Raw genomic sequence first — 14,056 nt, 5'->3', positions numbered from 1 at the left:
TATGGCTTAATTTTATATGGGAAATGGTGTATGTTATTTTAAAAAGCATTAGTAAAAACATAGCAGCCTTCATATGAAACATATCACAAATCATGACTATGGACATTAGTACAGTAGATTTTATGAACAACTGCAACACAAGATTTCATTATGACTTTTAAAATAATTTGGAATAAAAATGAGTGCTAAACCACTATTACCACCAACTGTTAGCCTTTGAAGCAATTTATACCAGTGGTAAATTGATATCACAGAACTTCAGAACACATACCAGGAAGTAATACCAAGCTACGGTGTTACTTAAGAGGCAGTATTACAGTGGACACCTGTGCTCATATCTGTAAATGTCCACAGATAACAGCACCTGAAGACCTTGCAGGGAATACTTAAATGTTGCATTACTTGCAATTAAGTGCTATAACTTAGCATTATAAAAGGCTGCTAAAACATTTGGTCAGACTTGGTCCTTTAATGACTTCTATGTATGTATAAATACTAGCAGCCCATCTCAGATTCCCCTCTGCATCTTCTGTGACCCAATCCCTGAAACAAGTGCAAGTATAACATACTAAAGCATTCCAGTAGGAGTATCTATGATGGAAGGTTAAAGGAATGAACTGCACAAGTAAAATAGGAATAGACATGCATGTTTATAAACACAGCAGCTCCTAAAGCTGCTCACTGCATAATTCCTTATTGTAAAGGTGCCTCCCAGTTTCTGGTATAGCAGAAGCTAATACTTCAATAATGAAAACTCGCTTTTAATTTAAAAAGTATAATTCTGAGGACTTCCTTCCCATCCCCAAAAGTATTATCTCGTGTCTTCAGGGTAACAGATCTGCAACTCTCCCACAAAAAGTATTCAGGTCTTGAAGATGACTAAAATAGCCACAGCCACAAGTCATTCACCCAGCCCCCCTTATATTTTTATAAACAAAAAAGGTCACACACTTCACAGCACCCTATTAATTTCAGTATTAGATCACCGCCACTTACTGAATTGTGAGTCTTTGCAGAAATAGTCCGCAGGGCGTCAGGTTCCCATATAACCAGATCTGCATCAGAACCCACTGCAATACGCCCCTTCCGTGGGTAAAGATTGAAGATTTTGGCTGCATTTGTGCTGGTCACAGCCACAAACTGGTTCTCATCCATTTTACCAGTCACCTAGGAAAGAAAGGAACAGGACAAATAATGAAATTTAAGATCAACTTAAAATACACAACCATAAGTTTATACAATAACTTGCATTTTGTTGACTCAGATTCATTCATTACATGATGCCATAGTGCAGCTTAGTATTTACTTACTTGCGGCAAGGTTCAGACTGATGTTTATCCGGTTGCTTTCTTTACTTTAGTCTGCACTATGGAAAATGTGTTCTCAAAAGAAGATAGCTAAAGCAGGAATTAATGTTTGTAGCCTACAGAAAGAAGTCAGATCTTGTATCAAAATAATGGCAGCTCTGACAATGCCAGTCTGGTGAACATTCTTGTACTATCATGGGAAAACATTTAGGTTCAGCTGTCGTGGCACAAAGACCCAGAATAGCTTTATCATCACTGACACAAGGTTATCAAGCTATCCCCTCTTCTATGACAAAGTAGTAATTCTGCAACATACCTGCACTATAGCAATATAATAGTGCAGTAATAACCATTACATCTACCTCACCAAATTGTGCCTAACTAAAACCATTAAAATGTTAGGAAAGTGCCTCAGGACACATTACCATCTCAAAAGTAAGGGAGGGTGGCCTAATGGTTAAGGCGTTTGCCTTACAAACACAAGGTTCAGGGTTAGAGTCTCACAAGGGATAACTGGCTAGGCTTAAAATGGCTTGCAAGGGCAGTTAGCTTGGTACTAACCTATGAACATTCAGAACTTCTGGTCCTTTTCCCAAATAAACCCAGTCCTTTACTGAACTCCATACTCCCTCTGGGCTGACTTGCACACAAGCACAAGGAACAGCTTGTTTTGCCAGGTGGCTCTAAAATGGGGATTGGTAATCTATGCTAAACTATTATGTAGTTGAATAAAGGTTATATTCAGGGATCAGCTGAGTTGACCAATCCCCCTCCCCCAGTTTTATCTCCACACTTATGCTTACTGGCCATCAACCACCTTCAGATTCTGAGCTCACATTATAGGATCATAGGAAATTACTAGGGTATTGGCCTTTTAGCCCTTGTATGCCTAGACAAGAATTTAGCCCATGTTCTGACAAGTCAGCAACAGACACACAGGTGGAATCCCAGGGGAGGATTTTCTGTTCACCATCCAGTTATCCAGTTTGTGCTTAAAGGGGGTTGAGGTACTCTGCTTGACATGGAGAGGGGAGTCTATTCTACAGAAGGGGGAGCCTCTGGGACACAAATCTGTCCCGCCAACAAGTCCTATTGATGTCACAAGTCCAGGTTGAGATCACATGTGTAGGTTACTAGAGTGGAGCTTGACCTGTGGATATGCAGCAGTCCCATCAAGGCGGGGTCTGAGATTGCTTTGTATGCCACAGAAAGGTCACCTCTGGAGAGTCAGTATGAGACTGAGTAGAGGGACAGGGCTTTTAGCCCACGACTCTCCTGGTGAGGAACCTCGGTGGTCTCTCCAGCTGCTGCACGTGCTTTGTGAGGTACATGCCAAAAGGGGCGTTGTACTCCATAATGGGTCTTATAAGGGAAGAATACAGGGATGTTATGACCTGGTCCCCTGGATGAGATACCCTTCCTAATGGAGGTGGGCCATGTAAAAAGCCTTTCGTATAACAGAGGCAATATTGTGGTCAAAAGTAAGGTTGCTATCAACCTGGATACCAAAGTTCCTCACAACTGATTGCGTACTTTAGACCTTATCAACGTGATCATTTGTGGGGACGTCACTCTCTCCAAAGGGGATAAGGATGCATTTTTTGGCATTCAGTTTGAGGCCATGTCTGACACCAATCATTTGTTTGGGTGAGACCATCTTGGAAGATGTTCACATCACCAGGGGAATTGATTTGATGACAGCGCCCAGTTTGCAGTCATCTGCAAACTTGGGTCAGCCACAGCCCACTGGTTTTGGTCTGCACCTCAAAAAAATGTATATCCCAAACAACAGAGGCTCCAAGACCAATCCCTGAGGTACACCACTTGTTACGGGTCTACTGCTTGAGGTGGCTTCCCCTATTCTGACTAGGTGGGTTCTATCAGTGAGCCAGTTTACTACCCATCTGGTAACATATGTATCTATGCCTATTTGAGAGACTTTATTACACCAGAGTGGTGTATTGAAGACTTTGGCTAGATCAAGGTAGGTGGTGTGCATCATTTACCCCTCATCCATGGCTTTGGTGACTATCTCAAAGTAGTCACCCAATTTTAACAGTCATGACCTCCCCTTGACAAAACCAAACTGTGTGGGATTGAGTGTTTGGAGGTTGCCAATGTCCTTGTTAATGTCCATGATAATCCATTCCATGGCCTTGCAGATCAGGATAGTTAGGCTGATGGGTCTATAATTTCCTGGATCAGTGAACCTTTGTGCAAAGAGATGATAGTGGCTGTCCTCCACTCAGCTGGGATGAAGCCGATACTCAGGCTTTGGTTGAATAGGGTACCTAATAATACTGCAAGTTCCTGCTAGAGTTCATATAGGATGCTGCCTGGGATGTTATTGGGTCCCATGGATGCTGTAATTTTTGCCTTTGCGACAGCAGTGATGACTTGCTCCCTACAGATAAAGGGGGGGGGTTGCTGTGGATGTTCTGATTTACTGATTGGGGGGGGGGGGTGACGTTTTCAATGAACCTGTGTGCCAGCAGGTTGGCTATATCTATGGCATTTGTGTATGTGGTGTTTTTGACCATCATTTTGGGCAGATCAGAGTGCTTCCTTTGAGAATGTGGACATATGTGAAGAAGGCCTTATGATGGTATTAGTAGATGTGGCCAGTCTGGACTCGAAGTTTGCTTTGGAGGATTTCACTAGTGCACTTATTTGCTTGTTCAGGCTAAGGAGAAATTGCTTCCAGTTAGGCGCACCTGCTCCTTCTTGGTCCTGGACAGCAACTTTTTCCTTTTATTATATAGTTTATTTATTGCAGATGTCCACCAGACAGGTTTACTCTTCCTTGAGGAGGATGATTTTGTCCTGTCAGGTATTCCTGATCCCATGCAGCTATATAAATGCTCGTATAGTACTTCGGTGTAGGTTTGCATACATGTGGGGGGGGGGGGGTAGTGACTTCAAAAATGACTGCTTTGTGGTCAGATCTTACCAGGGAGGATGACACTGTATGGATGCTGCAGTGGTTACTCCAGTTGGTTAATACCAACTCCAAGATATTTTCACCTCTTGTGGGGGTGTCGACCAGCTGGTCCAAGGCATTTGCATTGACAAAATCAATCTCTGGGCATTTGTGTTTTTTCATGAGTAATAATTCCAGTCTATGGTTGGATAGTTAAAGTCACCCAGGATCAAGGTAAAGGGTTGAATCTTGATAGATTAGAAGAGGTCTACAGAGGTGGAGTGGGCATCTTAAGTCAAAGTTGGGGGACTGTAGCTAGCTATGATTTGAATAGGAGTCTTGTGAATGGTTAAGTGCACCTGGAGTATCTCCTGTGTGTCATACTGTTTGGCCAGCCTGTAGGTGTGTATGTCTTTTATATATATTGCAACTCCACCTCCTTTTGCTTTGCTGCTCATGGTTTGAGGTTTGAATATTTGACAGGATGAGTCATCTGGTATGACTGGGGTGCTCTCCACAGCTGTGAACCAGGTTTCTGTGACTGCACAAATGTCAGCATCTTCCAGGGTTAAGAATGCTTGCAATGAGTGCAGTTTCATGTTTAGACTCCTAGCGTTTAGCAGCATGACCTTTAATTTGAATTTTGATGAAATTTTCATGTTGGTAGTTTTGACCTCATGGTATTGCCTAAAAAAGGTACTATGGAGGAGGCAAGAGCCTTTGCCAGAAGCCTAAGGGAGAGAGATGCATTGTGGTTTGTCAGTCATTTCTTCACAGGCTGTCAGGTACTGGATTCCCTTAGAATGACACCAGAAACTCAGCCAATTGTTAAAGTTGATCATTTTCTGTTTGTAATTTGGCATCATTCTGGGTGACTGCAGAATGCTGCTTAAGGCTAGGAACATACCTGCCTGGGACGCAATTCAGTGAGCTTGATCATGTCTTTCTTCATATACTTCAGGGAGGTACGTCTCAACTCATGGACTATGACAAGAGTTAAAACAGTACCTATTATTGAGAGACTTGAGTGCATGGGTGATATGGCAGATTCTGGCACCTGCCAAACAGCAGCGACTTTCTAGTTATCCAGCCTGGTGAGGGACACATCTGTAAGTCTTACAATGGAGTCCCCTAAGACTAATATGCTGGGTTTATGTTTAGGCCTAGGTGGCTGAGAGACACAGGTGAGTGGACTGTGTGTGGTGTGGTGGGTAGTAGAGTTTGTGTGTTTTTGGCTTGGAGAGCTCTTTTGTTTGGGTATGCTTTTGTTGAGGACTTCCGCATATGTGGGTCATGTTGTGTAGGTGTGGGTGGTGGTTGATGTGTGGTGTTTGTGGTGAGAACCTTCTCAGTGCCAGATAAACTGGCTTGTGAGGAAGAGAGCACAGACTCTATTTACTAATTGCATCTCACAAACTGTGTTCCTAGGTGGTAGTAGGAGAGGGTTGTCCGTGTACATGAGGCAGTTGCTACACTGTTTCAGGATGCCCATATCAACCAGACTGGCAGGAGAAAGCATAGGAAACTGTCCATCCATATTTGTCAGAATGTGAGGGAGAGAGGCCAGAGAGGGCCAAGAGGGTAAAAGGTGGAAGGTCTAAGAGTAGTACTACTAGGTGTTCACACAAGTGCTATTAAGGGAAAATTTGTAGCTGGAATAACTCACAAAGGGTTAAAACAGTGCAGCTCCAGTATGTGATGTGCAAACAAGCCAAAACCACCTCAAACGCAGGGCTTAAATACCGCAAAAAATAGAAGATTCTAGTAACAGAAATCTAGCCAGTCCTGCTAGTCCCTGCTTTCTTTACCAATCAGTCTGTGCCAAACATGGTCCGGACAGCCCCGCTACTCTCACTAGCAGAGGAGATAGGTCCCTACCAATACAAGATGGCTGCCAGAAACACAGAAGGCAAACACAATATGGCTGCCAGAAACAGAAGGCAAAAAAAAAAAAAAAACAGCTCTGGATGCAGCAAACCTGTATCTAGATTATGCTGCTCAATTTAAGGGTTAAGAACACAGTAAAACTCACAAAAAAGCATAGATTAACCCCTTACAGACTGAACTTACAGTATGAAAAAATACAACAGTAATGAAATGCGTAAAATGCAGTTAAACAGTAATGAATTGCAGTAAAAAGCAACAAAATAGTTACAGTAAATTGCTTTAAAACCATGCAAATGGGATAAATTAGCTCACAATCAACAGTAAAAACAACTTAAAACAGCAATTCAGTAGAATACTGTCATCAATTTAATAAGGCTACCGCCAAGCAGTAACAAATGTGGCAAGCTACTGACAAGTAATATCAAATGCAGCAAACAAAATTCAGGTTGAACACCCAAGGACAAGGAAAAAGAAGTAGAAAGAGAAGCAATATTTTTAAGTAGAAAGTGAGGAGACAGAAGAGGATTCAAGTTTAAGTTAAAGGGGTGGGCCTTTGCAACTAATCGCACTGTACTCAGTAGAATGAACTGATGCAAAGGGACTGGGAAGAGTGTCTGATATCAAATTTGTAGTAGAGGCAGGCAACTCAAAAGCCACCAACCTTTAAGACCACAACAGCAGTTCAGCTAGGGAATGGCAGATTCCTGGGGGACAGAGTTAGGAGGAGTCTCCCAGGAATTAGAAAGAGCCTTGTTTAATTGAAGGTGATTGACAAGAAGGGAAGTACGAATGAAGAGGTCAAAGCTAGAATCAGAGGGAATGGAGCCAATAGTGTCAGGTGTAGTGTATGCAGAAGAATGCTACAGAAGTAAGGTGCACAAAATAGTGGGGCGACCAGAATTACTGTATGATCTAGAAACCTGGGCAGTAAAGGCAGAGCATATGAGAAACCTGGAGGTGATAGAAATGAGGTACCTGAGAAGGGTGGAAGGATGCACACTGTGGGACAGACGAAGAAATGAGGACTTAAGAGCAGAAGGCAAAGTAGCTCCAATTGCAGAAAAGGTCAAAGAGAACAGATTATAGTGGTTTGGGCACGTGCAGAAAAGCAGAAGACCACCTGGTAAAGATAATTTGGGACAGTCAGGAAGAAGGTAAAATGAAAAAAGGGCACCCAGCAAAGAGGTAGTTGGATTGAATGAGAGAAGATCTGCAGCAGTCAAGCACGAGTCTCAAAGGCGGCAGGAGAATAAGCACTGAATTGAGAGAGATGGCAACAATTAACATGACACTGACCACATGTAGAAAAATGGGAAAAAGAAGGTTGATGATGATGGGTACACATGCCAAACCTAAAACGGCTCAACGTCCTACAAAATAAGGAGCTCACCTTACTCAGAGTTCTAAAAACCTTGCAACTCACTAAAGAAGCTCAGACTGGAAACCCTATGTAGAGGCTTACCTTGAGGCATTCAAAACTGTGACAAGGGAGAATTATCCTCACGTGGAGAGGCTGATGACTACCTTCAGTCCTGACTGGAGACTCATTAAAAGCCTATATGGACCTGGAAGATGCTCATCATCATCTTCTTTCGGCTGTTCCCATTAGGGGTCGCCACAGCAGATCACCTGTTCTTGCTCTGTCACACCAACCACCTGCATGTCCTCTCACCACATCCATAAACCTTCTTAGACCTTCCTCTTTTCCCATTACCTGACAGCTTCATCCTTAGCATCCTTTTCCCAATATACTCAGCATCCCTCCTCAGCATATGTCCAAACCAACGTAATCATGCCTCTCTGGCTTTGTCTCCAAACCTTCCAACCTGGGCTGACCCTCTAATATACTTATTCCTAATCCTGTCCACCCTCGTCACACCCAGTGCAAATCTTAACATCTTTAATTCTGCCACATCCAGCTCAAACTCCTGCCTTTTTGTGAATGCCACTATCTCCAACCTATAAAACATAGCTGGTCTACGATGGATGTCTAGTTGTGAAACTTATGCTGATGCACATAATTAAAATGGGAAAAAATATCAGGGCTGGTGCTTCACATAAGGTACAGTCATTCATCAAGTTTCACAACTAGCCATCCATCGTGGGCAAACCACTGAGAATCTTGATGTTGTGCTTACATGATGATAATGCAAGAAAAACATGAAAGACTGGCCATAGATTCACTTGAAAGGGTAGTCCCTAGTAACAAAGCTGATGTCCCAGACTGCCACTAAATTTTCTGAAATGTTACTTGTTTCAGTAAATGCACATTACTGATGAAAAAATGAGCTTTAAATCTGAGTTGCGTGTACAAAGGGCTACTAAGAAGTCCTTATCTCAGTGTCAAAAAATAATTTACAAGGAACTGCAGCCTGTGCAAGAAATCAACAGTTTGTATAAACACTCTACCAGCATTGACCTGGACAGTGGGAGGAAATGGAAACCAGCATTAGCATAAAGGCAATATGCAAACTGCACAAAGAACTGCACTGAAGAGACAAAAGTCGTGAGGCAATAATACTAACTTATGTACCACTGATTCATAAGATGTGTTTACTTACTTGCTGTGTATTTACTTATTTGCAGTCATAGGATATACCATGCGTTTTATCCATTTACAGAATAGGCCTACAAAATAAAACTGCACAGCACAACTCAAGGCTACATTAAAAATGACATATCACATTTACATATGCATGTATATACAGTAGCCAAGAAAAATGTGACAACTGGACACAAGTGGCAGTGGAATAGTTAACACTGCCTGATATTACCAATCATAAATTAGAAAAAATATCTACGAATGAGAGTACTGAAACCGCACTGAAGTTTCGGCAACAAATATTATGCTGTGGAATATGACACGAAGCACCAATGTGAAGGATTTCTAAGACAGAGTACGGCCAGGTGTAAGGATGTTAAAGGATGAAATTAGGAGAACGGAGCAGTCTAAAACATTTTTAATGTTTTCTATAAAATCTCAAAAACAATGCAGGGAATGTTACAACTGTAAAATACCCAAAGTTATGCTGATGCTATCACTTTAATAGACTACGTTTTTCACAACTCGGACCGATGTAGCAGTTTTACCTAGGAAATGTTACTTATTGGTCCTTATCTGCAGATGTCTATAAACATTCTTATTTTGTTAACCACACATTTGACCACTAAATGCTGCAGTTTACATATAGTGACATAAATGGTATGAAGCAGCAAAAAACGTGACTTACTGTGACAGCTTTATGAAATATTTTCCATCCAGAGATTTTCTGCAACCAGAAATTCCATGAATTCTTTACTACTGATGGAAGCAAAATTTAGCTGCGTTTATCCAGCTCCATGCCTACTATATTTTAGCCTTCAGCTTATTAATCTCACTGCTTGCTGGAGTTTTGAAGTACCATCAAAGATGAGAAGTGTTCATGTATAGGACAGCAACGGAATGTGCAAACAACTGTTCATTAACCATTTACTTCATTAGGGACTTTAGCTCACTACCTTGCATGGTGCTTACAGGGCCTCAGAGTCTGACAAGTGTTTCTGAAACAATCTGAAAGCACTGATTGGTACTTCCATTAAGCAGCACATCAGCAGTGCTAAACACAACCATGATCTTAAATTCAACAAATGAAATTGTGTTAATTTCACATTAAATGCATCTGCAAAAGGATTTGCTTCTGCATCACAGTGACAAACATTTATTTATTTTTTTGTAAATATTTTTATTCATTTCCAAAAACACGTATACAGGTTATGACAGTGAAGTATTTACTAATTTAAAAAGGTTGGCTAAAACCACTAAACAGATACCAAACATTAAACCCAAAATAAAGTATTTACAAGGGTATCTATTGTTGGCATATAATAGACTTTCTAATTGTTTCCCCGATTATAATTTGCTACAGTCATTACTCTCCAGAGTTAACTTTTTGTCATGTTATATATAATGTAGTTCTTTCAGTTCTTCCTTCATTTCCAATTGCGATACTGCTGACACCATATTCATGAATTGCTTAAAAGTTGAAGCTTTGGATTTCCAGTTTGATGTAATATTCTTCCTTGCAATGGCTAGGAGAGTCCACAAGATTACATATTTTGTTCTTGGTACACAGTCAGGTACAGGTACATTAAACAAAATAATAGATTTAGAAATATGGAATTTGTTATTGAATACCATTTGCAGAAAATAATTTATTTTATCCCAATAAGGTTTAATCAAATGGCAATCGTAGAACATATGTTGCAAGTCTGCTTTTATTGATAAATCACATCTCCAGCAGCCAATATTTTTCTTAAACTTGCATTTTATGAGGGGTTACGCAAGATCTGTGTATGAATTGCCATGTAGAGTCTCCAATGTAATGAAAGTGATGTCTGCTTTGGAGAGAGAAGAATTAATTTTTTGTCTCTGTCATTTGGCACATGTCCATTAACTGATCTATAATAGTTCCATATTTTGTCATCATTATAGATTTTTACTTTTTTGTTTTATAAATAGATAAGTATCCCTTTCCAGTAATGGGTTGATTCATTAGTAATATATGTTCTACAAGATTAGAAACATTCTGTCTTCTTGATGGCTGCATTGTTTCTTGTTTGCTTAATATATGACTTAATTCTTGCACATGTAGCCATGAACTATTTTTCATATTTAATTTCCTTTTAATTTGGTCTATTGTCAGAAGTTTTCCAGAGTTTACCAACTGATGCCAATATATTAATCCCTTTTCTTTAAGCATGCTGACTATTCTATATCAAATATTATATTAACTTGTGTGTACAATACTGGAAATAATAAAAATGACCATGCTGTAATATCAGGACTGCTATTAATAAATTTCTGAAAATTTTTAATGTATAAGTAATGTATTTTGAACTTAATATTTTATTTATTTATTGACATTTTGTAAACCATGGTAGTCCAACTGGGATATTGTCCCATTTTCAGTGGAGACCAGATGAGAAAAGCTCCAGAAAATACAATATAGGATTACAGAACAAGAAAAACAAGTATTACAAACAATAGCAAGCAATAGAAATAAACATCTACCAGTGTAGAAATAAACTACATTTAATTTTTTTTTGACAAAATTACATTCTTAGTTGCTGAACAAATGGGGAGAGTCAAGAGTGATAGTAGGATGTAATGAGAGAGATGTGAGTGTGGGAGGAGGGGAGAGCTAAGTAGGGTCATAGCATGGACAAGTTCTGGAATTGAGCAAATGTGTCTTCAGTTCTTTTTTAAAATAGTGGAGTATGAGAGATAGAGCATATATCCAGGGGAAGTTTATTGCAGGCTTGGGCCACAGAGTGCTTGTAGAGTTTCTTACCAACAGACCTGTTAGGGTGGTAGACATCAAGCAATTGCTGATTTGAGGTGCGGAGAGATCAAGAAGGGGTATAGATGGAAACAAGGAGAGATAGGGAAGGACAGCAGGAGGGTTTAAAGAGCATAGAGTGCAGCATGTGAAATTGGTAGAGATGAAGTAGTTGTGGGAGTTCCAGCCATTGTAGAGACTTGAAGGCAATACAGTGGTGTGTGTTTGGGCAGTTAGTAATGAATCTGGCTATTTTGTGGTAGGTTTGTTGAAGTTTGTTCAGGGTAGTAGTTTGAATATTTGTGAGAAGTGCTGCAGCATAGAGGACAGAGGGGAGGAGAAGTGCTTGTCCAAGGGTGAGTCTAGCCTCAGGAGTGAGGTATTTTCTGTTCCGATATAGGAGTTTTTGATGGGATTTCTTTATGCATTGCTGTACATGCTGATTAAATTTTAGTTAGTCAGTGATAACCCCTAAGAGTTTAGAGTGGGTGTCAAGATGGATGGCTGTATTATTACAAGACTTAAAGACAAAGAATTTATGCTTCTGTATCATCATATATTCCTTCATCAGCCACCAAAAATTGCTTGGTATGAAATCGGTATACTTAATTTGTTACTACAAATCCTGATTTTAACCAGATGTTCTCATGAACTAGCTTCCATTTTGATGTACATTTTGTATTTAGCCATAATGATATTGTTTTAATAACGGATGAATGTAAATATACTATGCCTGGTAAATTTATGCCACCCATATACAATTCTTCTAGATGATATTTCATAGCTATCCTTGGTTTTTTTGGATACCATAGGAATCTTGCTATTAAATCATTTAATTGTTTTAGACGCAATTTAGCTGGTGGAAAAGAACAAGCTTGTATAACAAAGAATTTTTGGAAATATGGTAATTTTAATTATATAGAGCCTTTCTTCCATTGAAAAGAAAAACTTATTCCATCTTTGTATTACACTTTGAATATTATTTAAGATCTCTTTATAATTTGTTTCAATTGTAGTATATAAATTATTATAATTCCCAAGTATTTAATTGTATTATCGGTGGGGATATATTTATATTTTTATTTAGATCTTTTTTATTAGTATTTATAAGCAATACATTTGTTTTGTTCTCATTATATTTAACACCCGAAAAGTTTTGAATAGAGTCCCATAATGCTTTTAAAGTGCTATTGTTATTCTTTAAGGTACATAAAATATCAGACAAACATTTGATGAATTTTCAGTAGTTACTTTGCTTAGCTAAGCACAGCATACCTCACTAGTTACAGTACTGGTAGCAGGGGTGAATTAAATTTACTTTTTTGTACAAATACAGTTCATATCAAATTGTTTTTCAGTTGTGCACTTGCCTTGCTTCATTTAAAAAGTTTTAAATTGCAAATTTTGTAGAGTTTTAATGGAATTTACTGTTTAGGGCTACACACTCAAGTGTGTTAGCCTTTTCTGTGTTTATTTACTGTATTAATGTATTGTTTAGCCTGTTTTAACCAAAAAACAACAAAATTAAATAAATAAAAACAGAAATACTATCCCGTTTGCTCGTTTCCCACCTTTCCTAGCTAGTACAGTCCAGATCCCAGGCTTTGCTTGTCTCAGGACTTTATTTTCTGTGTTCAGAGCTATCCAGACCTTGGTGTGGTAGAGGGAAGTCCTACTGCTTTACCAGAGGGAGTGGTGAGCATTGTACTGACCAGCACTAGAGGAGTGGTTTCCAGCTCTGAAATTGTAATTTTATTAGCCTTTTTGGGCTGATTTCTATCCCTTTCAACTTTCTGGCTTAAAAACGCATGTTTGCACATTTTCTGCATCGTGCAGTACCGCAAGGCTACGGTTAACTATTCCAGGTGCCAGCAAGTCTGCTCTTCAAATTTTCCGTTAGAACTAGCTGCTTTTTTCAGTAGTAGCACTAAAATCTGAATCCCTATGACTAGCACTTGCTCTACAAGCTGATGGAAAGCACTAGGAAGCCTTAAACTGATACAAGCACTCAGCTCTCCTTGTCAATAAGGAGAAATTAATCGTAGGGACTAAACAGCCTATAACTGCAAAGTACCTTGCAAAGGTAAGGGAAAACAGCTCTTGTACTTTACAAAAACACCTAAACAGGCATGTCCAAGGGTCAGCTTCCGGTGACTTCTGTCCACCTGGTGAATCTGGGCATACTGGGGCAATGCAGGAACTGCCACATGTACATAGACAACCCTCTCCTCCTACCACCCAACACTAAAACCTGAGAGAGATGCACTTGCATAGCCAAACTGGAAGCAAAGCTCTCTCCAGCCAAGATTGTGCTAGACGGTCAAGAGGAGAAGGTTAATAGCTGCACTACCCTTCAAGCAACACATAGCCCTTCAAAACTCATGCCATCATCACCCACACATAGCAACACTAAACCCACATATGCGGAGGCCCTTAACATTAACCTGCTCAAGCAACAAAGACCTCCGAAGCTGAAACGCAAACACCAGTCACAACCAAAGTGAGACAGCTCACAACACCAGTGTGCCACCCAACAGCAGCCCCATAAGGCAAGACAATGTACCCAACACTTTAGTCATAGGTGACTCTATAGTCAGACACACTGATGTCCCACTTACCAGACT

General features: G+C 39.9%; 1 protein-coding gene across 1 annotated transcript in view; it reads right to left on the bottom strand.

Moving 5' to 3' along the window:
- Window positions 1-14,056, bottom strand: part of LOC122811333 (dihydropyrimidinase-related protein 2-like) — a gene marked incomplete in the record, with an annotated part of 957,963 nt that overhangs the window by 107,468 nt on the left and 836,439 nt on the right. The window contains 1 exon segment of the mRNA XM_044083105.1: window positions 997-1,167. Coding sequence (XP_043939040.1) covers window positions 997-1,167 — 171 coding nt within the window.

Source organism: Protopterus annectens, chromosome 9.part0 (assembly GCF_019279795.1).
Source record: "Protopterus annectens isolate FY-2018-M chromosome 9.part0, PAN1.0, whole genome shotgun sequence".
Classification (NCBI taxonomy): Eukaryota; Metazoa; Chordata; order Ceratodontiformes; family Protopteridae; genus Protopterus; species Protopterus annectens.
The sequence above is the reverse complement of the archived record's forward strand: the minus strand, read 5'-3'. Positions and strand labels throughout refer to the sequence as shown.